Source organism: Nerophis ophidion, linkage group LG21 (genome assembly GCF_033978795.1).
Source record: "Nerophis ophidion isolate RoL-2023_Sa linkage group LG21, RoL_Noph_v1.0, whole genome shotgun sequence".
Classification (NCBI taxonomy): Eukaryota; Metazoa; Chordata; class Actinopteri; order Syngnathiformes; family Syngnathidae; genus Nerophis; species Nerophis ophidion.
The window spans coordinates 22,536,294-22,561,976 of NC_084631.1; the positions used below are offsets into that span (position 1 = coordinate 22,536,294).

General features: G+C 38.3%; 1 protein-coding gene across 1 annotated transcript in view; it reads right to left on the bottom strand.

The window, feature by feature from the left end:
* rprd2a (regulation of nuclear pre-mRNA domain containing 2a) overlaps nucleotides 1-25,683 on the bottom strand; it is a 46,297-nt gene that overhangs the window by 10,186 nt on the left and 10,428 nt on the right. The window contains exons 2-7 of the mRNA XM_061882177.1: nucleotides 12,878-13,007; nucleotides 7,470-7,621; nucleotides 5,721-5,773; nucleotides 5,478-5,604; nucleotides 5,188-5,363; nucleotides 1,490-1,832 (exon numbers count right to left, since the gene is read on the bottom strand). Of these exons, the coding sequence (XP_061738161.1) occupies nucleotides 1,490-1,832; nucleotides 5,188-5,363; nucleotides 5,478-5,604; nucleotides 5,721-5,773; nucleotides 7,470-7,621; nucleotides 12,878-13,007 (981 nt within the window). The remainder of the gene's footprint in view (nucleotides 1-1,489; nucleotides 1,833-5,187; nucleotides 5,364-5,477; nucleotides 5,605-5,720; nucleotides 5,774-7,469; nucleotides 7,622-12,877; nucleotides 13,008-25,683) is intronic.

Genomic DNA, 25,683 nt, shown 5'->3' on the forward strand with positions numbered 1-25,683 from the left:
TGGGAGGTTTTACGGATTTCAGTGCCTCTTCCAGAAATCTCCCCAGTATAACACTCAGATTTTCACCCGGACAACTATTTTGAGGGCGTGCTGTGACGGCAATGCCTTAAACGACCTCTCGACCATGTCGTCGCGTCCGCTTTAATATCTATCGGAGTGCCGGCCCGCCACATCTAATGTGCGGCTGCTAAATCAACGTGCGAGCGGCTGCAAGGCATACTTGCTCAACAGCCATACAGGTTAAACTGAGGGTTGTGATATAAACAACTTTAACACCGTTACTAATATGCGCCACACTGTGAACCCACACCAAACAAGAATGACGAACACATTTCAGGAGAACATCCACACTGTAACACAACATAAACACAACAGAACAAATACCCAGAATCCCATGCGTCGATTGAGGTAGGCGGGGTTGGGGGCGGGGTTTGGTGGTAGCGGGGATGTATAATGTAGCCCGGAAGAGTTCGGGATACATGGGATTCTGGGTATTTGTTCTGTTGTGTTTATGTTGTGTTACAGTGCGGATGTTTTCCCGAAATGTGTTTGTCATTCTTGTTTGGTGTGGTTTCACAGTGTGGTGCATATTAGTAAGAGTGCTAAAGTTGTTCATATCACAACCCTCACTGTAACCTGTAAGGCTGTTGAGCAAGTATGCCTTGCAGTTGCTTATGTGTGTCTGCAGAAGCCTCATACAACATGTGAATGGGCTGGTAAGCTGTTTGTTACGGTTGGAGAGGGCGCTAAATGCATTGTCATCATGGCACGCCCTTATTATTGTTGTTTGGGGGAAAACCAGCAGACAGTCGAGAGAATTGTGTCTCTGAGACTCGGTGGTTTCCCGGAAAAATTTAGATGGTTGGCAAATGGGAGGTTGTCAAGCGGCATTCAAATAAAACGTGCGGGCCGCACTAATAATAAGTGCGGGCCGCTTGTCTGAGACCCTTGGTTAATATATAGTACAAAGCAAAAAAAAAACTTTGTATGCTGTGTTATTTAATTTTAAATTTCAAAAGAGTCTTGTGGCTCCCATAGTTTTCTTTATTTTTCGAAACGGGTCAAAATGGCTCTTTGAGTGGTAAAGGTTGCCGACCCCTGGTTTAAGATATACAAAGCACAGAAAGTAAGCCACTAGAGTAAAATAGCCTCCGCGTGGCTCTTTCGTCCGCTTTCCTCCACTCATCACTGTCTTTGAATTTCAGTAAAGGTAAAAGTAATGTTAAATGTTCCTTTATCCACAATCTAATCACTTGTATCTTATCTAATTTCTGACATTTCCTAAAAGTTCATGAAAATCCACCTATAACGTTTTGAGTTATGTTGCTAACTAACTGACACACAGACGCCAACTAATTCATAATCTCTTGACAAAGGTAGAAACCAAGGTACCACTGTAAAGTCACGGGAAGTTAAGTATGTTTCAAAACTGCATTTTTTGATATTCATCTAGAAAATGTAAAAAAAAATATGCCATGGTACTACTCACCGATAATGCCTCCGCTGACTATTTCATCGTCTGACAGGTCCATGTCCTCTACTTCACGGTTATCATTTTCTCCAAAATTCAACACATGTTTGGGGGATTCTCCCATAGATGACAAAGGACTAGGTGCTGGAGGCTCTGCTTCCTCCTCCATAGCAGAGCCATCAATATCTGGATCGGGGTTGGTCAGCTCTAGGTCACGGAAAGGAGATTCTGAGCCTGTTGGAGACGGTGCGTCAGCAGAGGGTGAAGGAATAGGCGACTCATCCAGATCTGGTAAGGTGGCCTTTAGGTTGTCCAGCTTGCGTTTCAGATGGGACACTCGGTTAGCGAATGTCTGATACGCCTTGAAGAAAGGGTGGACAACAAACCAACAGCTTTATCAACATGCTAACATTATTGCCCTTGATAATTACTAATACTGCAGTTTAAGTCTAGAATTGTCATGTTATGTCAGAGGTGCATGTAAAAACTTTTCTAAGTCATTTGGTTAAATTATGCACAGAAAATTGGTTTGCACCACTGTCATATATCCTGGGAGTCAGGGTCCTCCCCAGTGGACATTTGGGTTTTGCATAACAGAGCAATGTTTTCCCCCAAAATGTGTAACGCAAAACACAAACCAGACCAAAAAAGTCCACTGCAGTTCTTAGAAGGAAATTATCTCATGAGAGATGGCTGCAAATCTTTCCATACAGAGTAAACAAACAAAATATTTACTTGTGTTTTTTTGTTGGGCATACGTCTGGCTGCACTGAACAGTATGGCACAACAACAACAATAATAAAATAAGAACCTAATGGAGAGCGGTTAGTTAATGGATTTCAGTTTGAAGCAGTAATCTCCTGCGGTATTTCCTTCCCTGTGTCGAAGAGTCAGTACGCAATTCACTAGGTGTGTCCCGATAAAAACTTTTCACCTCGGATATGATAACAACATTACAACCTTGTGTATTAGCCGATGCCGATATTAATCTGATGACGGCAGGGATCATACACCTTGTAATGTGTAATGTTAGAAAAGGCTTGATCACGTAAAATTACTCAGAGAAGGTGTGAAAAAGACTAACTTATTTATTATTAACCGTTTGGAATGGACTTAGGCTGTCTTTAAGTTGAAGTGGGAATTGTATTTTTAGAGAGACAGAGTGACCACAATAGTTTACTATGTTAGGCTCATGTTGCAGAATGATGCAGACATTTGTTATCGAACACTTTTTAATCGACTTCTGCCTTGAAGACCGTCCCTCTCAGTCATATGCAAAAATAATAATAATGTTTGATACTTGTTTATACTGACAAATTCCATATTTTTGACTGCAATATTATTAAATTAAAGACACTTATTACACAGGTTTAGCTTGTGCAGTATTTCTGCTTAGCTGGCACGTAGCTGCAAGCTCCTAATATCCTACATGCTACCATGTTTACCTTTAGCAGATGACTTCAGCAAAATACAAGACGAGATCAAAATTGTGTGTTTATTGGAGAAAATTTAGATGTTAACTGGTTGTCGAGCTTTGCAGGAGTAAACAAGGGTTGCATGTATTGGAGCTCTTATATCGGAATCAGAAACTTTTTTTTAGTTGATATTGGACCAATATTTGATGTCAATAACGTATCGAGACACCCCTACAATTTACGAATTGGAGTTTTTTGTTGTACTACAAACACAAACTAACATCTTACCATGCTTTTAGGAGCAAAGAATATTAAAATGTGATGATTAAGTCAGCATTCCTTCATCATGACAAGTTATTTGATTTAAGTAATGTATTATTATTATTATAATGTAACACTTGCATATTAAGGGTGTTAAAAACCCCAAATAGTTGACTGTACAGATAATTAGGATTTGATGATTGAGGTTGTTACATTTCCTATAAATGGATCAATTTCCAAATCAATCAATCAATCATCCATCCATCCATCCATTTACTACCACTAATTCTCTTCGGGGTCGCGGGGGGCGCTGAAGCCTATCTCGGCTACAATCGGGCGGAAGGCGGAGTACACCCTGGACAAGTCGCCACCTAATCGCAAATAATGTTTATTTATATAGCCTTAAATCACAAGTGTCTCAAAGGGCTGCACAAGCCACAACGATATCCGCGGTTCAGCGCCCAGATAAGGGCAAGGAAAAACTCATAACCCAGTGGGACGTCGATGAGAATGACTATGAGAAACCTTGGAGAGGACCGCAAATGTGGGTAACCACCATCCTCTAGGGGAGACCGGTGCAATGGAGGTGGAGTGGGTCAAACATAATATTGTAAAAGTCCAGTCCATAGAGGCTCTAACTTAATAAAATAACATTTTCCACTCAATTGAATTTTTTATATAATTTCCACTGAATTTTTATGAACACCACCATGAAATTTGAATCTTTAAAGTTTACAATGATTTAAAGGCCTACTGAAATGAGATTATTTTATTTAAACGTGGAAAGCAGGTCCATTCAATGTGTCATACTTGATCATTTTGCGATATTGCCATATTTTTGCTGAAAGGATTTAGTAAAGAACATTGACGATAAAGTTTGCAACTTTTGGTCGCTAATGAAAAAGCCTTGCCTTTACCGGAAGTATGTGCGCGTGACGTCTCCGGTGTGAGGGCTCCTCACATCCTCACATTGTTTATAATGTGAGCCACCAGCAGTAAGAGCAATTTGGACTGAGAAAGCGACAATTTCCCCATTAATTTGAACGAGGATGAAAGATTTGTGGATGAGGATATTGATAGTGAAGGACTAGAAAAAAATAAAAAATACAAAATAAATAAAAAGCGACGGCTCCGGGCGGTGGCAGTGTGAGTGTTTCAGATGTAATTAGACACATTTACTAGGATAATTCTGGAAGATCCCTTATCCGCTTATTGTTTTCATAGTGTTTTAGTGAGATTGTAAAGACATACCTCAAAGTCGGATGGCTGCGGTGAACACGCCAGTGTCTCAGAGAGAACCCAAGGAGCCAAGCTCACAGCTGCCTTTTTTGACAGCTACTGCAGGACGCATAATCCACTGATGTCTCCAGTAAGAGCCGACTTAATTTCACAATTTTCCCATCCAAAAACATGCTGGTTGATGTAGAGAAACATGTTCGCTTGACCGCTCTGTGTTAAAGCTTCACAACAAACAAAGAAACACCGGCTGTGTCTCGGTGCTAAAGACAGCTGCAATACACCACTTTCCACCAACAGCATTGTTTTTTATAGTCTCCATTATTAATTGAACAAATTGCAAAAGATTCAGCAACACAGATGTCCAAATTACTGTGTAATTATGCGATGAAAAGAGATGACTTTTAGCTTTAAGTGGTGCTGAGCTAATATGTCCCCTCCAAACAATAACGACGTTTTCAACAAGAAAGTCCGCAGGAAATTTAAAACTGTAATTTAGTAAACTAAACCGGCCGTATTGGCATGTGTTGCAATATTAAGATTTCATCATTGATATATAAACTATCAGACTGCGTGGTCGGTAGTAATGGGTTTCAGTAGGCCTTTAAGTAATTAGATTTTTGGGACACTCAGTATATTAATATTGTGAGTGCTATGCATTTAACAAGTACAATACCCCAATACAGAGCATTTGCATGGGTGACATGTTAAAATATAAAGTGTAGCTATGACATGATACTCTATAATTTTTCGTATAAAGGTTTACTCTTGAAAAAAAAAGGTATTTTCCACAAGGACACTTACATTTGCAACAATCTTGACCTCTTTGTACTGCATCTCATAGAAGATGTCTGCGTTGCTCAAAGCTTCCAGGAGAGGAGGCCCCGTTTTGTTTTGTTTGTCAAAAAACTTCACAAACTCTTGTAACTGTGTACTGCCTTCTTCAAAGTCCCTGGAGAACTTCTTTCCTCCTGCCTTATCTGCAAGTTAGCAAAGAAAACAAAAGCTTATAAGGACCAATGACAAGTGGAAATATCAAAAAATTGTTAAATTGATGTAACTTAGAATCTTAGATAAGTGTATCATTAAGGGACCTTTTAGTTTCTTGAGCGCGTCAGAACTGCATATGTCAACCCTCATAGCTGCCACTTGTTTTTCTCTGAGGTCCACCTCCTCCAGAGACTTCTTGTGTTGTGAAAGTTGGTCTATCAATGCCTGAGGCTTGAAGAAACACAGAAAATAGACAAACCAGTCAAACCAGCAACATTTTAAGCATGTGTTCAGTTTAGTTATGGATCAACTGTAGATTTGATGGGCAAAGATGAACATGTTCTTACCACAAATTCTGCAACAATTTTGGACCGGAGCTCTGCTTTGGACTCAACTGGATCTTTGAATAAATACAAATTTAGAATTTGACATACAATGTAACATCTTTTCCAGCTCAAGACGGAATGGGTTAGGTCTAGATCCGTTATAATTTTTTTAAGATATTAATTTACAACACTAAGTCAGTACCGTATTTTTCGGACCATAGGGCACACCGAATTTTAAGACGCACTGTCGATGAGCAGGTCTATTTTCATACAACTAGCACACCGGTGCATTAAAGGGGCTTTATTATGATTTTTTTTTTCTGCATTCAAAACACTTCCTACATAACAGGTTATTTGGTAAAATGTTGCATGGATTATGTTTTACAGATCATGTTGTCCGATCCGGTGGCCATGTACTGCTTGCCTGTGAATCGGCTGGGAACATCTCTGCGCTGCTGATCCGCCTCCGCTTGGGATGTTTTCCTGCTGGCTCCGCTGTGAACGGGACTCTCGCTGCTGTGTTGGATCCGCTTTGGACTGGACTCTCGCGACTGTGTTGGATCCATTATGGATTGAACTTTCACAGTATCATGTTAGACCCACTCGACATCCATTACTTTCGTCCTCTCCAAGGTTCTCATAGTCATCATTGTCACCGACGTCCCACTGGGTGTGAGTTTTCCTTGCCCTTATGTGGGCCTACCGAGGATGTCGTAGTGGTTTGTGCAGCCCTTTGAGACACTAGTGATTTAGGGCTATATAAGTAAACATTGATTGATTGATTGCTGATCTTCAAGCCGCTTTCTGAACGTCTCTTCAGGATGCTCCCTGTCATCTTTGTTGTACCGGTAGTTTTTAGCGCTCCCATAGCGAGTCTACTGGGAAATATGTTAGAACTGTACACTACTTTATATTATAAATGGCCACAGGGGAGGATGAATGCCCCACAACAAGAGGATAGAGAAAAAGAAGAAGCTTTTTGACAAACGCAAAGGTTCGCGACTTATCCAGATCCGAAAGACACAACAGCAGGAACAAATAGGTAAGAAAAGTTGGTTTTGCAAAATATGTTGAAACAAAACGCCAGATAATATGTCTCTTAATGAACCACCATAATCATACCCGTATGGTGAAGCACAGTACGTCTGATCACGGGAGGCGTATTGCCTCGGCAATCCATCAAGCGGTGCGGCTTCTTGGTTTACCAAAGTCATACTATAACAATTCGACAGATTATTGAGCGCTGTGTGCAATGTTCTATACTCTCAATGAAACATCAAAGTTTTGGGCTTTCTTAGCTGTACTTGCTAGTGCCATTTAATGAACAGGGCACGTCAACCTGCAGTTCACAAGTATCTTATGTGTGACTGCCATCTACCGGTCACACTTATCATTACACTATGTACCAAATTGAATTGCTTTGAGGTCTTAGGTAAGCACAACCAGAATATGTACATTCGGTGCAACAGGTTATAAGGCGCACTGTCGATTTTTGAGAAAATTAAAGGATTATAAGTGCACCTTGATTAAAAAAATATGGCAGTTTAGCTCATCTAAATAATGGACTATTGTTTTTGTACTGTAATTATAATCCGTCACTGTGTTAGTCGTGCACTTTACATTTGTTGTGCAGTTGTTCCAATAAAAGTGTTTGTTTTGACTTACAGTTAAACACTTTCAAACTCTGTATAAAATAAAGCGACATGACTATTGGGCTATATTACTCAGCCCTACTGTGGATATTGAGGAAAATAATGTGGACATGCTCACTTTTTTGCTCCACAGGTGTCACAGCTGGGGACTCTTCTTTGACCAAGCTATTTCTTAGCTCAGTGATCAGTGCTTCAGAATATACACTTCTCTCCTGCCAGATGCCCAGTATCCTCTCCACAGATTGTACCACTTTGGCATCACCTTCATGTCTGAGAGAAAAACAAACAACAGGAGAGGCCGAAGATTTATGGATTTTGGAAGACTTTTTCAAATATTTATTTAAATGCTGAAATAAAAGCAGTGTGAAAGAAGGCAGTAGGGATGACTATGATTCTGTCAATTATGTGGCATTTAAACAATGTAACAATAACATACACAAGAATATTCTATGGTTCTTTCAGAGTGAGTGCTTTCACATCAAGTGGACATCAAGCTTGTGATCTTAAAAAGCATCAGAAGGCCGAGGTTTATCATTTGCATATGAATTATGATTGATAAATCATTCATTGAGAATCGATTTTGTGAGTTTGAGTGTTACATCTTGAAGCAATTCAGACAAACTAAAACTTAACTACTTAGATGGAACTGACAGAGGTAGTGTTAAGTCTTAACTACAGTTAGTAAGTTAAGGCAGGTTTTCCCAACCTTTGACTACATTCTACCACCTACCAGAGACCTAACTTTTCTTTAAAAGCCTAACCAGGGAGTTTTATGTACATTGACATCGATTACCTATGGGTAGCAATGTTTAAATGAACTGTCCCTGTCAAATAAATAAATGAGTAAAATAAAAGATAAAGAATGCCTGTCACTATGGATGTAACGGTATAAAATTTTCATGTCATAACTACTGTAAACAAAATTATCACGGTTATCATTATTGTCTCGGTATTTTTCAATGTGCTCAAAAAGTACTTCTACACATAATAAGATCATTTAACCAAGTTTTATTTTTTTCTAAATAACTAAAATAAATAGAAACACAATAAACTTTAGAGGCAGAAGAAACATTAATTACTGTTTCTGTCCATAAGAGTCATCGTATTTTGAGTGTTTAAATGTTTATCTTCTGGTGAATGTTTTTTAATGTTTTTTTGTTGGGTGTTTACTTTCATTCACTTCTATTTTATGTGACGTCTCGCGAGGTAACTTTTGTCGAGTATAAATGGATCAGTTTGTACTAAGACAGCACAGCTTTTACGTTTAATGTGAATATCTTAGTTATCCAGACAGTAATGTGTTTGTACATGTTAAAGGGGAACATTATCACCAGACCTATGTAAGCATCAATTGATACCTTGATGTTGCAGAAAAAGGACCATATATTTTTTTAACCGATTTCCGAACTCTAAATGGGTGAATTTTGGCAAATTAAACGCCTTTCTATTATTCGCTCTCGGGGCGATGACATCATAACGTGACATCACCTAGGTAGTCAATCCGCCATTTTCTCAAACACATTACAAAGACCAAGTCAAATCAGCTCAGTTATTTTCCGTTTTTTCGACTGTTTTCCTCGTCGGTGTGTTGTCGGGTGTAACAACACGATCAGGGACAGATCCAAGTTGTCTCACGTGGAGTGTGCATTGATTAGCACGGCATGCTAATCGATGCTAACATACTATTTAGGCTTGCTATATGTATATATTGCATTGTTATGCCTCATTTGTAGCTATATTTGCATCCAGCCATTTAATGCCAAACAAACAAATACCAATCGACGGATTTAAGTTGCACCAGTGTCAAAAGATCCGAAAGTCCCTCGTCTGCACATTTCACCGGCGATGCTACGACAGACATGGCACAGAGATGTATGGATACCCTGCGACACTCAAAGCACATGCATTTCCAACGATAAAGTCAACAAAATCACAAAGGTGAGTTTTATTTTTGTTATTGACTTATGTGCTAATCAGACATATTTGGTCGCGGCATGACTGCTAGCTAATCGATGCTAACATGCTATTTAGGCTGGCTGTATGTACATTTGTAGCTATATTTGCATCCAGCCTTTCACTCCACCCACAATTAATGCCAAACAAACACTTACCAATCTACATATTTAAGTTGCTCCTGCACATTTTACCGGCGATGCTACGACAGACATGGCACAGAGATGTATGGATACCCTGCGACACTCAATCGTTAGTTAGAAGTCGATCGCCGAATTGCTTCAATAGCTATTCGCTCAATAGTTTCAGTTTCTTCTTCGATTTTATTTTCGCTATCTGCCTCCATACTCCAACCATCCGTTACAATGCATGCGTAATCTGTTGAATCACTTAAGCCGCTGAAATCCGAGTCTGAATCCGAGCTAATGTCGCTATATCTTGCTGTGCTATCCGCCATGTTGGCATCACTAAATGACGTCACAGGAAAACTGACGATGGATTTAAAGATAGCGAAAATCAGGCACTTTAAAGCCTTTTTTCGGGATATTCCATGATGGGTAAAATTTTGAAAAAAACTTCGAAAAATAAAATAAGCCACTGGGAACTGATTTTTATTGGTTTTAACCCTTCTGAAATTGTGATAATGTTCCCCTTTAAGCTTGGGCTTTGACATTTCCCAATAAAGAAAGACAGTGTGCCTTGTGCTTATGTTAGCATTTAAGCGAGGAGGTTTATTGGCGCTCTGTACTTCTTCCTACGTCCGTGTACCACTCCCTACAGCGACGTTTTAAAAAGTCATAAATTTTACTTGTTCAAACCGATACCGATAATTTCCGATATTACATTTTAAAGCCTTTATCGGCTGATAATATCGGCAGTCTGATATTATCGGACATGTCTAGTAATAATAACCGTCGGGGGTTTTACCGTAATTGTCATTATTTATTTTTGTTGTTTCATTCTCACCATGTGTCGCTGGCATAAATAGAAAATCAAACATACATTAGTTGAGGTAAGTAAAATCCATTTGGTTTAGTTAAGTAAAATTTAATGATTTCCTGCAAAAACACTAATGTCTTGACACTTTGGAAGGGAATCACTTGTCCAAAGAATAACAAACATGACATCAGCTACGTTAGGTTGAGAAATAGCCACGTTATGGCAGAAATGCTGGGTTACTTGCAACCAGGGGATCTAGAGGCACCTCTGGGTTTTTGCATGGTGGTCAGGCTCCAAAGGCTATTATTTATTTACATGCAGCTGTGTAGATTTTGGCGTATTTTAAAGTTTTAGAGGCAAATATACAAGCCAAATATCATAGAAAAATGTGAATGTGTTTGGGAGAGTGGATCCTTACAAACACTTTTCTCAAAATTTAAGGGATTCAACATTTCCAAAGTGGACTTTTTAAGCCAGGGGTATTCAAACTACCGCCAGGAGGCGTCTTCACTTTGGCCTGCAAGATATCATGAGTTTGATTAGGGATCTGGCTCGCAAGGTGTAACCAAATTATTTGTAAATATTTGACAATTTATGTGCTGCAAACTAGCTGCCATTTTGTGGACAACGTGAATAAGTCAGGTCAATGACAATGAATTGTGATTTAAAGTGATTACAGCACATCATTCATTTATAAAGTGTTGTACCTGACAAGTTTCGGCTACCTTGCTTCTGCAGCCTTCATCATGCTGCAGAAGCAAGGAAGCCGAAACTTGTCAGGTACAACACTTGACCTTACTAGCCTATATAAATCAACCATTTATAAATACACGTCAGTAAGCTAAATGAACCTATTCAACAGCACATCATTCACTTATATGACCCAATCCAAACAACCTTCCCTATTCATGGCACCAAAAAAATATGCAAACAACACAAAGCGTCAGCACAACCTGCTCACTAAACTTTGTGGATATTATGAAAAACATCCAAGCATCATTACAATTTTAAAATTACACCCATTTAAATCCATTACAATGCATGATGGGAAAAATGCAAAACACCCTCTCCACACTTATCCATGTTTGGACCACTTTAGCTCCTTGATATGTCTGATTGATTACAAAACTTTAAGGAGGTCGTCACGAAAGTAAACAATGTAGCAATCGAACTTTCACATACTCTTAATATCCAATTATATTAACTATTAATTATATATCCATTATGTTGATATAATGTGTACACATATACTATATACAGTCGTGGTCAAAAGTTGACATACACTTGTAATGAACATAATGGTATGGCTGTCTTGAGTTTCCAATAATTAGTACAACTCTTATTTTTTTTTGTGATAGTGTGATTGGAGCACATACTTATTGGTCACAAAAAACATTCATGAAGTTTGGTTCTTTTATGAATTTATTATGGGTCTGCTGAAAATGTGAACAAATCTACTGGGTCAAAAGTATACATACAGCAATGTTAATATTTGGTTACATGTCCCTTGGCAAGTTTCACTACAAGGTTCTGATTGAATTTTGGACCACTCCTCTTGACAAAATTGGTGTAGTTTATCTATTCTGACATGGACTTGTTTCTTCAGCATTGTCCACATGTTTAAGTCAGGGTTTGGGATAGCCATTCCAAAACCTTAATTCTAGTCTAATTTAGCCAATCCTTTACCACTTTTCACGTGTGTTTAGGGTCATTGTCCTGTTGGAACACCTAACTCCGCCAAAGACCCAACATGCGGGCTGATGAATTTAGGTTGTCCTGAAGAATTTGGAGGTAATCCTTTTTTATTGTCCCATTTACTCTCTATAAAGCACCTGTTCCATTGGCAGCAAAACAGGTCAGAGCATAATACTATCACCACCATGCTTGATGTAGGATGGTGTTCCTGGAATTAAAGGCTTCACCTTTTCTCCCCCAAACATATTGCTGGGGACTGTGGCAAAAAAGCTAAATGTACATGTCGTCTGACCACAGAAGGTCTTATCTTTGTCCATGTGATGTCAGATGAAACAAAAATTGAGCTGTTTGGCCACAAGTACAAAAGTAAGAAATATCCAGATGGGCCCACTAAATAAGCATTGTTGGACTTACTCGTGCATCGGTAAGTAACCTATTTAATGGATGTTTGATGTTAACAAGTGCCATGTACCGTTGTGATCTGTGTTGTCAGGCAATTATCTTATAATATATTCAGCATATGTTTAGATTTTGCAGTTGATCTCCTGTTGCAAGCCAAATATTTCACTGTCATCTATAATGCTGGATCTGCAGTTGTTTTAATTGTGGTTAATGTTTTGTCTCAATAGTTAGTTTGATTTAGCCGCTCGCCTTTTCTGCAGCTGTTAAGTTTCCAACAATATTTAGGAAAAAACATCTATAGTATGTCGCTGCTTTGGAAAATGCAGCCGATGAAAGATTTATTAACCTCGTTTATTAATACTATTTAGCACTGTTTTCTTTGGTTTAAGCAAAACATTTAAAGGTTAACTGAATTCAACAACATTTTGGGAATTTGTAATCATTATTATATTTGAAAGTGGCTTCCCTGAATGCTACCCTCAAAAAAATGCCCCAAAACTTCCACCCTTGAATGGAAAGCAAAAAGTATATACTTACTTTAACAGCAAAAAAGCTTCAGGGAGAACATCAGCAAATGCAGTACGGTAAACCATAGCATTTTTCCTTTTACAGTTCTGAATGACATCATTGGCGAGGTAAAAAAGGTTGAGCTTGTGTGAAGTGTCCGCTGTTGGAGGAGAAACAATAATGGCGTTAGAATTTGCGAGAAAGTACAACCTGGTCAGGATGTGAAAAACAAGTACTGTTTTGCACACATTTATTTATGGAATGAGAGTTCAAATAGTTACTATAAACAACAGACAATTCAAGTGACAAGCAAGTCATGTCACTGCTAATTAGGTCTACTCCCTTAAAAATGTGAAAACAACATGCATTAATATAAAAGTACATGTTTTAACAAATTAACTTATTCAAATGGACTATAATAATCTGGCAAATGGACAACACAGCTTTCTCAATCGCTTATGTGCAGCCAGTAACGTTGATTTGCATACATAAGCTTTGCTTTTGCGTTTGTGGTAACAGGGTTGAGAAGCAGAGAAGTGGGTAAATGACTACTCTTGGGGCATGTCAATGATAGTTTTGATACTAAAGGGAAGCTGCGCTTATTGGGGAATTTTGCCCATCGTTTTTACAATCATGGTAATGTATTAAAAAATACTCAAAAGATGCTGATAATGGGAGACCTCAATGTTACCTTAAGTAGAACTGCGTCTTTTTGGAATTTTGTCCATCGTTTACAATCATTAACCTCTTAGAGCGAAAGCTGTTTGTTTACATGCTTTTTATTTTATTTCTATTTGCTGTTTGGGCTTATTGGAACCTAATTACAATAAAAACTAAAAATCATCATTTGATATGAGTAACAAAATTCATGTTTAGTGACATGCTAATTCTTATTCTTTTTTTTTCAAATTCCATTGTATGTTATACTCTTCTGACACCACCAGATGGTAGTGTAGGTGTCCACATAAGTGGCCATACGACCCCAATTCAGTAGAGTACACAATTTTGGAAATAAGAGCTAAAATGTGCTATCCACGCATGTAGCCACTATGCCTTTAGAACAGTGCTTCTTAACCTAGTTGGAGGTACCGAACCCCACCAGTTTCATATGCGCATTCACAGAACCGTTCTTTAGTGAAAAATACAATTCAAATGTTTTTTGCAAATTCAAGACAGAGTTACCATATATTTCGGACTATAAATCGACGTTTTTCACATAGTTTGGCCGTGGGTGAGACTTATACTTTGGAGCGACTTATAGTCCGAAAAATATGGTATATGTTTTTGGTAACACTTTAGTATGGGGAACATATTTTAAGTAACAAAGACTTCATTTAGAGTTTTTTTGGACACCAGGGGTACATATTCTAAGTAGGGCTGCAACTAACAACTAATTTGATAATCGATTATTCTGTCGATTATTACTTCGATTAATTGATTAATAATCGGATAAAAGAAACAAACTGCATTCCTATCCTTTCCAGTATTTTATTGAAAAACAGCATATTGGCACCATACATATTTTGATAATTTTTTCTCAGCTGTTTGTAAATGTTGCAGATTATAAATAAAAGGTTTATTTAAAAAAAAAAAAAAATATATATATATATATATATACATACATACAGTATTTCCTTGAATTGCCGCCGGGGCGTTAATTAATTTAAAACCTCTTCTCACTCCTGCGCTTACCAAAGGTATGCAGTAAAAATTTGAGTGTGATGTAAGCTTGGACCTTAAAATCCTACTAACCAGCTCTTAATCTTCTTCCCTTTATGCGATTTCAAATTACCGGTATTAAAATTAGCCTCCTCCATTTTGAAAATGATCACAGGGGAAGTGTCACTCGTGACGTCACGAGTTTGACCAGGCGGTAATACTAAGCATGTGCTAATTATTTTGGGGAGCGAGTTTGACCCGGCAGTAATTCAAGGCAGGCGCATACTATATGCCCTGCGGCAATTCAAGGAAATACGGTATATTTTTTCAAATAAATAAATAAAGTAGCCTCTGCGCATGGCATAGATCCAACGAATTGATGACTAAATTAATCGCCAAATTTTTTTATAATCGATATTTATCGATTTAATCGATTAGTTGTTGCAGCCCTAATTCTAAGTAACAAAGACTTAATTTAGAGTTATTTGGTTAGGGTTAGGGTTAGAGAGTTAGGGTTATAACAAGGCCATGCCAAATAAGGCATTAATATGTACTTAATAATGACTAGTTAACAGCAAATATGTTACAAATTTGCACGTTAATAAGCAACTAATTAATGGTGAATATGTTCCCCATACTAAAGTGTTACCATGTTTGTTTTACTGGTGCACAAAATTAACCGTGCATGAACATCACCTTGTTCAAAGAACAAAACCAACACAGTGCATAAACTCACAACAAATTACTTCTGCTGTTGTTGTATCCGTAATACACCGATAGGGAGAAGTTTTTATTTACACGATGAGTCCGGTGTGTCTTGACCTCCGCCGAACCCCTGAGCCCGACTCACCGAACCCAGGTTAACAACCACTGCTTTACAGATTTTAAGAGAGACAAGAACACGTTACTTTTTTTAAGGATATTAAAGATGATAAAAACACTTAGAAGATGAAGCTAATGGGAGTCACCATTGTAACCTTCACAGCCCTCTAAAACAACTTCAAAACCCTCCATCAACGTTATATACACACTGCATTAGATATACAATGTAGGAACAGACACATTCATAACAATATGTAATATTTACAATATTTACCATATTTTAGTCATTTTAAGCAAACTGATTTGTTGGGAAAAGGACACAGTCGAACTGGAGACACGTAAATAAGACCGCCTACAAAACAGCGTAACCTCAAGAGACGATCAAAAAGGAGCTTGAAGATGTTCTGTAAAACAATCTATGCAAAATCTGGACCAAAGAGCCATTACGTTATTTAAAAAAAAAAAAACGTAATACAACCCTTTTTACTATTTTTGTATGTGCATCTATACAGCAAACTTTAACATTTCATAATAGTTACCCCAAGTATTTATTTCAATAAAACAACTCGACACACTTATTTGGGTTTAACTTTGTCCAACCTTACTTTACGGGAAATATATCGGAACGTACATCGTATATAGATATTCAGCCTAACTATTTCAGGATATGAGTTTTGGTCAATATCGCCCAGTCCTACAATTGCGTTACTGGCGGTTTTAGCACAGTTTAGGGATGTTTTCTGTATTTGAGGGTTGCAGTGTGCCTTATTAAGGCATTCTGTTTGTATGTATGAGTGCATGTGTATGTTGAATGAATGAATGAATGGTTTATTTTGAGCCATGCAAACAAAACAAGAGAATGACATAAAATACAAAAGAAATATATAAATACATTAATTTTACACCAACATTGAAAACATTACATGTGACTAATCTTTTGTAGATGTCAAGATTGGCTCAAAAGGGGAGTGGGAAGAAGTACACTTATTAGGTCCCACCCCTATACATATACAATATATATATATAATACAATAATACATATTATATAATTCAATTCAGTGGTTGCTGCGTAAATGCTATATATTATCTATATATAATACATTTAAATTCACACACACTTACATACATACATATGTACACGTTCGAGTGTTAATAATGAAAGGGTGATATTGAAGACATTTCTTTACACTCCTTATTTTTTTCTGTGCTAATAATTGTTTTCATTGAGTAGCATCAGTTCTCCCAGTAAATAATACACGCTATTTTATTTTTTGCTCACCCTTTTTAGCGCATGGTATTTGGATCTTAGTAAATCCGGCCATTTTGTGCCTTGCGCATAACACAAGAGCTAGCAAATAGAGCTAGTCTTGGTACACCTTTGTAAACTGTCAAGACACGAACAGAAGAAGCACTCCAGAAACACTGGATTAATTCCCCCATGGATAAGACAACACAGCTGAATCATTAATCTAATTGACAGCTGCAAAAACAGAAATCTGAAGACCCATTGATGATCCCCAAAAAGAAATGTAATTCTAATTTTTTTATTAAAAAAATGTATTTTAGTTTCTATTGCTGGAAACTAGCTCAAGAGTTAAAAGAACATGTGTAGGTCCTGCATCAGTGACGTAGATAGGATTTCAATGTAGTGCGTTCCCAGGACTCAAAGGTAGTGATTTGAGTGGATCCCTGGGAAATTCAATAAATCCAAATAAATTTGTCTAAAGTCTTGTTTTTCTTAAATTGTAATGTTGGAATCCCTCAATGGTGGCATAGTGTGATATATGGCTTAGAGATCGCAGACATTTGGTATTTTGACTTATATTCGGTATTATTCTTTTTTAATCAGTATCGGCAGGCCTGGGTGATAAATCCATTTTATCGATAAATTTGAGATTTTTGTTGCAGACAATTTAAGCATTTTTTATGTGTTTTTTTCTCCTCCTTTTCCAACATAATTTTACCCCGAGAAGCTTACGCCCGTCCCATTATTTTCTTAGCGGACAATGAGCAAAACATGGCTAGTGCTACTGCAAACGAGAGCGAGAAGTATTTTCCCAAGAAAAAAAAAATTACTGCATGCTGCAGAAGCTTGTTTTCAAAAAGACAGCAACACAACAAACTTATTCCAGCATCTGAAACATATGTGACATGCCAAATGGGGGAAATACGACTCTTTACAAGGCAAACATGAACATAATGAACAAAAAACTCCCGCTAAAAACTTTTGAGGTGCTGGTTATGAATCATTAATTGAGTGATGCAATGCTTTGGTCACCAACTGCATTTGGCTATTGGTGAATGACTACAGCTTTATTTACACATACACCAATTTTCTTGAGAACTTATATGCTGTATCTCTCCTTGTAACGACTTTATCACGAATCTCATCGGTTTATGTTGTTCAGTCCCTTCAGCCAAATTGTTTGCACAGCAACTAGCGATAGCTCCTTGCTCCGTTAAAGGGGAACATTATCACCAGACCTATGTAAGCGTCAATATATACCTTGATGGTGCAGAAAAAAGACCACATATTTTTTTAACCGATTTCCGAACTCTAAAGGGGTGAATTTTGGCGAATTAAACACCTTTCTGTTTATCGCTCTGGAGGGGATGACGTCAGAATGTGACGTCGCCGAGGTAATACAGCCGCCATGTTCATTTTCAACCCTTTGTAAACATTGGGTCTCAACTCTGTTATTTTCCGTTTTTTCGACTATTTTTTGGAACCTTGGAGAAATCATGCCTCGTCGGTGTGTTGTCGGAGGGTGTAACAACAATCACAGGGAGGGATTCAAGTTGCACCGAAGATGCGAAAATGTCTGCCGCCAGACCACCATAGAATGTGCGGGAGTGTCTCCACATTTGACCGGCGATGACAGACATGGCACAGAGATGTATGGATAACCTGCAGATGCATTTGCAACGATAAAGTCAACTAAATCAAAAAGGTGAGTTTTGTTGATGTTGACTTATGTGCTAATCAGACATATTTGGTCGCGGCGTGACTGCGAGCTAATCGATGCTAACATGCTATGCTAATCGACGCTAACATGCTATTTACCGGTGGTGCTAAAGCAGACATGGCACAGAGATGTATGGATAACCTACAGATGCATTTGTAACGATAAAGTCACAGAAATCACAAAGGTGAGTTTTGTTGATGTTGACTGCCAGCTAATCGATGTTAACATGCTACGCTAATCGATGCTAACATGCTATTTACCGACGGTGCTAAAGCAGACATGGCGCAGAGATGTATGGATAACCTGCAGATGCATTTGCAACTATATTACGCTTCCTTCCACCCACATTTAATGCGAAAAAAACACTTACCAATCGATGGATTTAAGTTGCTCCAATGTCACAAGATGCGAAATTCCTGATCGTTTGGTCCGCACATTTTACCGGCGATGCTAACGCAGCTATTCGGCCATGCTATGGCTATGAATAGCGTCAATAGCTATTCGCTCAATAGCTTCAGTTTCTTCTTCAATACTTTCATACTCCAACCATCCGTTTCAATACATGCGTAATCTGTTGAATCGCTTAAACCGCTGAAATCCGAGTCTAAATCCAAGCTAATGTCGCTATAACATGCTGTGCTATTCGCCATTGTTTGTTTACATTGGCAGCACTGTATGATGTCACAGGGAAATGGATAGTGGCATCGCAAATAGCGAAAATCAAGCACTTTGAGGCTTTTTTTGGGGATATTCGGAGACCGGTAAAATTTTGAAAAAAACTTCAAAAAATACAACATGCCACTGGGAACTGACTTTTATTGTTTTTAACCCTTTTGAAATTGTGATAATGTCCCCCTTTAAATGTTTAGCTACTCCTCGGCTTATAGTGGCTCTACCCATAGCCTGTGCGGCCAAAGCTATGCATACACTAACCCGGATATCTCCTTAAACAAATAATTATTTAGCCTAAGCATCGTGTCAGCCACACTACACCATCGTTTAAGGTAACCCTCCTTGGATAATTTTTTACATGGGTAAGTGTTTCTTGAATCTCCAGCTCTTCGTTCTGTATGGACTCATTGATCGTTTACAAACTGAGTTCGGAGAGGAAGTGAAGCCAGAAAGACCGCGTCCCACAAAGGAAGTGACGTCGGAAAGAACGAGCCACAGCCAGCTTTATAACAACCTGTTTCCACTCGGAGGTAAACACTAGAAAGATGGAGGCGAGTCATCCAGACGTCCCGTGTTTCCCCGTCCTCTACATGTACAGACACTTGTGGAAATCACACATGAATAAGAGAAATAGAAATTGCAGCTATTTTAAAGGCGTCAGTAATGCGCATCGGGCAACATCTCTGATGCATGCAAGGTTAAAAAAGACGTAAAAGTGGACCGGCAAAATGAAAAATATGTTTTCTTGTCCAGTCACGTAAACTTTGTCCTAGTGGTATCCCTAAAAGGAGGGGTCCTGTCAGGCTCGCAGAAGCACTCACACGCTGTTTGCCAGGGACACTGCATAACGACATAAGTCAAGAGTCTCCAAACACAAGTACAGCCTACAATAATACCAGAATAAGATGCTAGATTTATTGCTAATCGTATTTAGGAAAAGTCTCCAACTCAGAAAGAACAACAAAATGAAACATCTCCATCAGTGATGTTCAATTAGTTGGTATTTCAAAACCATTGATTCACTCATTTTGCTGTCAATCAATTAGGGATTCAGACTCAGACAGATTATCCATTCAATCACCATGCATAAGTAAAGAGACCTCCCAATCGAGGCCTGCCGACCCAGGGTCTGCCTAGGCCAGCCTACTATGTATAGACTTCCAGAGACACGGAGTGTCCGATGGGCAAGACAAACCTGAGCATTTGTCCAATGACTGTCTAGTTCTGCTGCGGTGGAACAGTCTATTGAATGTTTCCTTGTTGACTTCTTTGGAGGACATCAACTCTGTCTCTGGCACCATTCACTATTTGTCAGTTTTATTATTATCATTATAAAATATTATTACAATATATTATATTATAAATTGTTGGAATACCTATGGTACATCAATATTTTTCAATTATATGAGTGTTATTCTTTGAAAAATAACTATTAAGTTGTGCAATTGCAATGCCTTGATTTTAGTGAGGTTAGTACCTAGTCATTGCCACAGATGCAATGGTAATAGTAATAATTGGCATAATAATATATTTTGGTTTTTGGCCTTGGTTTTCTTATTTTTAGTTTCCGCCAATAATTTTCATTTTGGTGCATCCGTAATTTGTTTCTCAGTCAGAAACTCTATACTAAATAAACACCGCTGTCACTAGGTGTGATACAATATATATCGTACAACGACATAAAAATGTCTATTGTGCGATGCAATTCCCTTTTTGTTTATATTGTAATTTTAATGTCTGGGCTGTAGTTATTGTAACTGCAGCTGCTTCTGCTTTGTGGTAGCATTTTTAAGTCACTTGTTAGAATTTGACAGCGAGAGCCAGCATAGCATGGATGTCAACAACGGTTTTGAGGACACGGCATGAACAAAAGTACAAACTGTACAGTATTAAAAATGTGACTAAGTACAGTACTCACGTTATCGCAAAACCACAAAGTGATGAAAAGAAAAACGCACCAAAAGAGCCCCGTCCAAAGACACCACTTAGGATAAGTAGTCCCACAGACACCAATAAATTACAGATCCCATCTGTACATTAAAATATCCATCCATCCATTTCCTACCGCTTATTCCCTTTGGGGTGGCGGGGGGCGCTGTAGCCTAAATATGTAGACATATGTTTGTCTGATCTTGAATGGGGTTGTGCTGAACTCTGGGATCAATAAAGTACTTCTGAGTCTGATTCTGAGTCTGATGGCCCTAGTATACCCAGTCAGTGGTTAGCGGTCTTGTCACCACGACGTCATCGCATAATTTGATTTGATGATATGATTTCTTCAAAGGGGAACTTCACTTTTTTTGGAAATTCACCTATCGCTCACAATCATTATGAAAGACATGACGACGGATGTATTTTTTTTAATGCATTCTCACTCTTAAATAAATGTAAATAAAAGTCCGCAGACAGCAGATCCAATGGGAGGTTCTCTATTCCGCCCATTACATTTTGACTGATCAGTTACTTCCTTGTTTCATTGCTGGTCAAACTTTATAGATAGATAGATAGACAGATAGATAGATAGCACTTTATTGATTCCTTCAGTAGAGTTCCCTCAGGAAAATTAAAATGTTTGCAGATCATAAATCAGTTCCCCTTTAATAGTACAATTGTGTAAGTTAAGACATTTCACATTGATCCTAATTTTTTTTCTGTGCTGCTAAATTTTTTTGAATTAGTAGCACCTGCGCTCCTAGTGAAAAAGCTAAGCGTACATGCGAGCTTAAAGCAGTGATCACTCTTTTCAGTCATCCCCAATCATTAACTCGGTGGGCAGAGAGCAAGACCGCCAGCTTAACACACAGAGGAATGCACGGAGAGAGAGCCTTATGACTCGTTGGTGAGACGTTCCACAAAGTAACACAAATTAGTAGGAAAAAACAATGATTACAAGACCTAATGTCCCGTTGTGGTAATATTTCAGCCTCAAGTCGGATAGGCATCAGCACAAACGAACGAGCGGCAATGGCAACAACACAAAAGACAACCCGACCTAGTTTTTCCAAATGGACTTTATTTTTGGTTTGCTTATCTATTTAAGATAACAAAATTACCACCTTCTAAAAGCAGTGCAAAAGTGTTTATGTTTTTAAATGATTATTTGCACTATTATTTTATACTATGATTACATATAAACACTGTATAGTTTTCATGTAGTTTTTTTTTTCTCTTCAGTTTAAGAACACTAGATATACAAAAGCTCTGAGTCTGTCTGCATAAAGCCAAATATTTAGTCACATATAAGTCAATTATTGCATATTGTTCTAATATGTGGCACCTTCAGACAATAATATGTTGATTGACAGTCTAAAAGTAACATGTCTTCTTTCACTCGTTATGTTCGCAGTTTTATGCATGATATGTAAAAAATTTAAACAAATTGTAAATCGAATCACAATTGCAATTTTGGAGAAAAAAATTTGCAATTAGTTTTTTCTCAAAATCGTGTAGTCCTATACCACCCTACATTATATTTTCTTCTCGTCGTGAGCCCAATATCGTGTATCGTCTCCAGGGTTGGACATCGAGCGTCGGCTTTGGGTCTTACATTCAGATTCTCCCAGAATCATCTACATTTTTAAATGTTGATTCCTATTTTCGCTACTCAGTCTGCCGAGCGGAAGAATTAGCTTTATGCAACAAACTGTATCTCCCATACACAGTGTAAAACTGCTCTCTTTATTTAATTTTTCATTTTATTTTTAATTTATTTGAACTGAACAATCCTCTAATTTAGAAAATAAACGGCATTTCTTAAGTTGTATTAAGACTGAAAAACTGTGGACGAGGCTAAACATGTTACATAAGAGCAGGCAAATTCATAGCTAAGCTAACTGCTTAACCTGAAATAAGTACTAAGTGAAGTCTAAGAAGTGTATTTGGAAGAGCATTACATCTGAAATGGGAAATTAACAAGTAGATTAATAAGAGTAAGAGAGGGGATAATGTCACAGCAACTATTGGGTTGCTCTGTTGATGTCGCGCGATTGCTGCCATGCACACACGTTGGAATGTGATGATATGAAAATTTCATATCACGGGTATTGTGACCAAAATTATCACGGTTACCATTATCGTGGTATTGATAAACATGCGCAAAAAGTACACGACACACTTAAATCTTATTTTTTTACATAATTAAAATATATATCGTATTTCCTTGAATAGCCACCGGGCATGTAATATGCGCCTGCCTTGAATTACTGCCGGGCAAAACTAGCTCACCAAATTAATAAGCGCAAGCTTACTTTTACCGCCGGGTCAAATTCGTGACGTCACGAGTGACGCTTCCCCTGCCGTTATTTTCAAAATGGCGGAGGAGGTTTTTTTTGCCTTTACTGTGTGTAAACCAGGGGTCTTGTTCCACAGCCATACAGATCACACTAATGGTTGTGATATAAAACAATTATAAGACTCTTACTAATATGCGCCACACTCTGTGAACCCACACCAAATAAACGCAGCATAGGGATGACCCATTATGGCGTGCATCCGTGAATCTTGGATATATTATACACGCGCCCCTAACCCCTCTCTGTGTATCGTTGAGGTGGGCGGGGTTGGGGGCGCGTGTATATTATATCCAAGAGTCACGGATACATGGCATTATGGGTAATCCCTGTGCTGCGTTTATAATGTGCCACAGAGCCAATGCACTCCAGAAATGTGCTTGGTGTTGGTTCACAGAGTGTGGCGCATATTATTAAGAGTTTTAAAGTTGTTTATATCACAACCATCAGTGTAAAAGGTATGGCTGTTGACCAAGTATGCATTGCAATCTCGTAAGAGAAGCAGCGAAATGCATACGTCCGTCCGGCACGCTGATAGCATGGTGTAAAGGTGGGCGCGATGACATGCTGTAGAGCAGCGGTCCCCAACCACCGGGCCGCGGACGCAGAATAATTTTTTAAATTTTTTTTAATCACACTCAATTTTTTACTGTATGCCATTGGTAAGCACAGGGGTGAGAAAAGGTTTTAAAATGATTAGCGCCTGCTTACTTTTACCGCATGCTTTGAATAAGCGCATGAGTGAGAAGAGGTTTTAAATTAATTACCGCCCCGGCGGCCATTCAAGGAAATACAGTACATTTAGAAAACCTACTATTGTGCCTGTTTTGTGTTTCTTATGCTTCACTGATAGTGTTTCAGTCTTCGTATTTTATCTGTTTTTAATGGCTAAGCTTGAACTGTTTTAAATATTGGTTTATATTGTAGAGCGTTAAAATTTATTTACGGTACATGAAAAGTGCATAGTAGATCATCCATCCATCCATCCATTTTCTTCCGCTTATTCCCTTTGGGGTCGCTGGTGCCTATCTCAGCTATAGATCAAATCTATATTTATTATTTCTAGTGGGCGCTGTGGCGTCCCACACTGTTAAGCGGTCCTTAAAAGCACATTAAAAACACCTCTTAGTTGCTCAGAGAGTAATGTATTTATATATGTTTAGATTGGGTGTGTTGCTTCTTTATGGTCATGCTCATGCTTACATACTGTGCATTGCCTTTTGCATTATTTATCTAGCCATCCATCCATTTTCTTCCGCTTGTCCCGTTCGGGGTCGCGGGGGTTGCTGGGACCTATTTCAGCTGCTTTCGGGCGGAAGGCGGGGTACACACTGGACAAGTCGCCACCTCACCTTTTGCATTATATTAATTTATATTATGTGTTGTCTACCTTGTACTTTTTTTTATGTGGTTTGGGGGAACCCCCGAAAAAAATTTGGATTGCGTCTGTTAAAAGAATCAGAATTAAGAATTGTTGAAAACTGGAATCGAAACGAGGAACTGGAATTAGAACCGAAACCAGAATTAATTCAAATTGTTAAGAATTGTCCATGTTTATATACATTTCCAGAGACTTTTATTTTGAAGCATTTCTTGAAAGTGTCACTTCTGCTTCCCTTTTGACTTGTGTTAATGTGTGGTAACTTTTTCTGTCTGCTGGTTTCAATCGGTGCTCTAGTCTTTGACGATATGAGTATGTTAATGATTGTGTAAGACTCATTTAGACTATTAGTAGACATTACTGTGTTTGTGTAATGTTTAGTGGTGTTTTAGGAACATTATTGGTGTGGGGTTGTTAAGAAGCTACCAGCTAACATCTTACTGTTAAGACTTGCATTCCATCCATCCATCCATTTTTCTACCGCTTGTCCCTTTTTGGGGTCGCGGGGTGTTCTGGAGCCTATCTCAGCTGCATTTCTCCTGCTAATGTGGCTAGTTCACACGTGCTATCATGAAACTGCAATATATTGACAGCTTGTTTGTGCATGTATGTTTTCTGTTCTTTATATTATGTCTTTAGTTCTATACTTTAAGCATATCTACAGGAATAAGACACAGATTGTTGTTTAATTAGATAACATACATATTAATAAAGTATTTTACTTGTGTATTACGGATAATAACCTAACCCAAAGTACCGCTGTGTATACGCCAATATGCACCATTGCAAGTTGACGAGTCCAACTGATGACCGTGTGTTCTCTGACTAGAACCCCAACGTGGTCAATATCCTAATAAACCAGTCTTAAAGTTTGATACTCAACACAAATTATGCCCAACCTTACAGTTGGCTCTAATTACCATTAGAAAAAATGCACAGATGAGGCAAGATTGCCCGTACTGTGCTGCAGATGGTAGGGGTGTAACGGTACACAAAAATGTTGGTTCGGTACATACCTCGGTTTAGAGGTCACGGTTCGGTTCATTT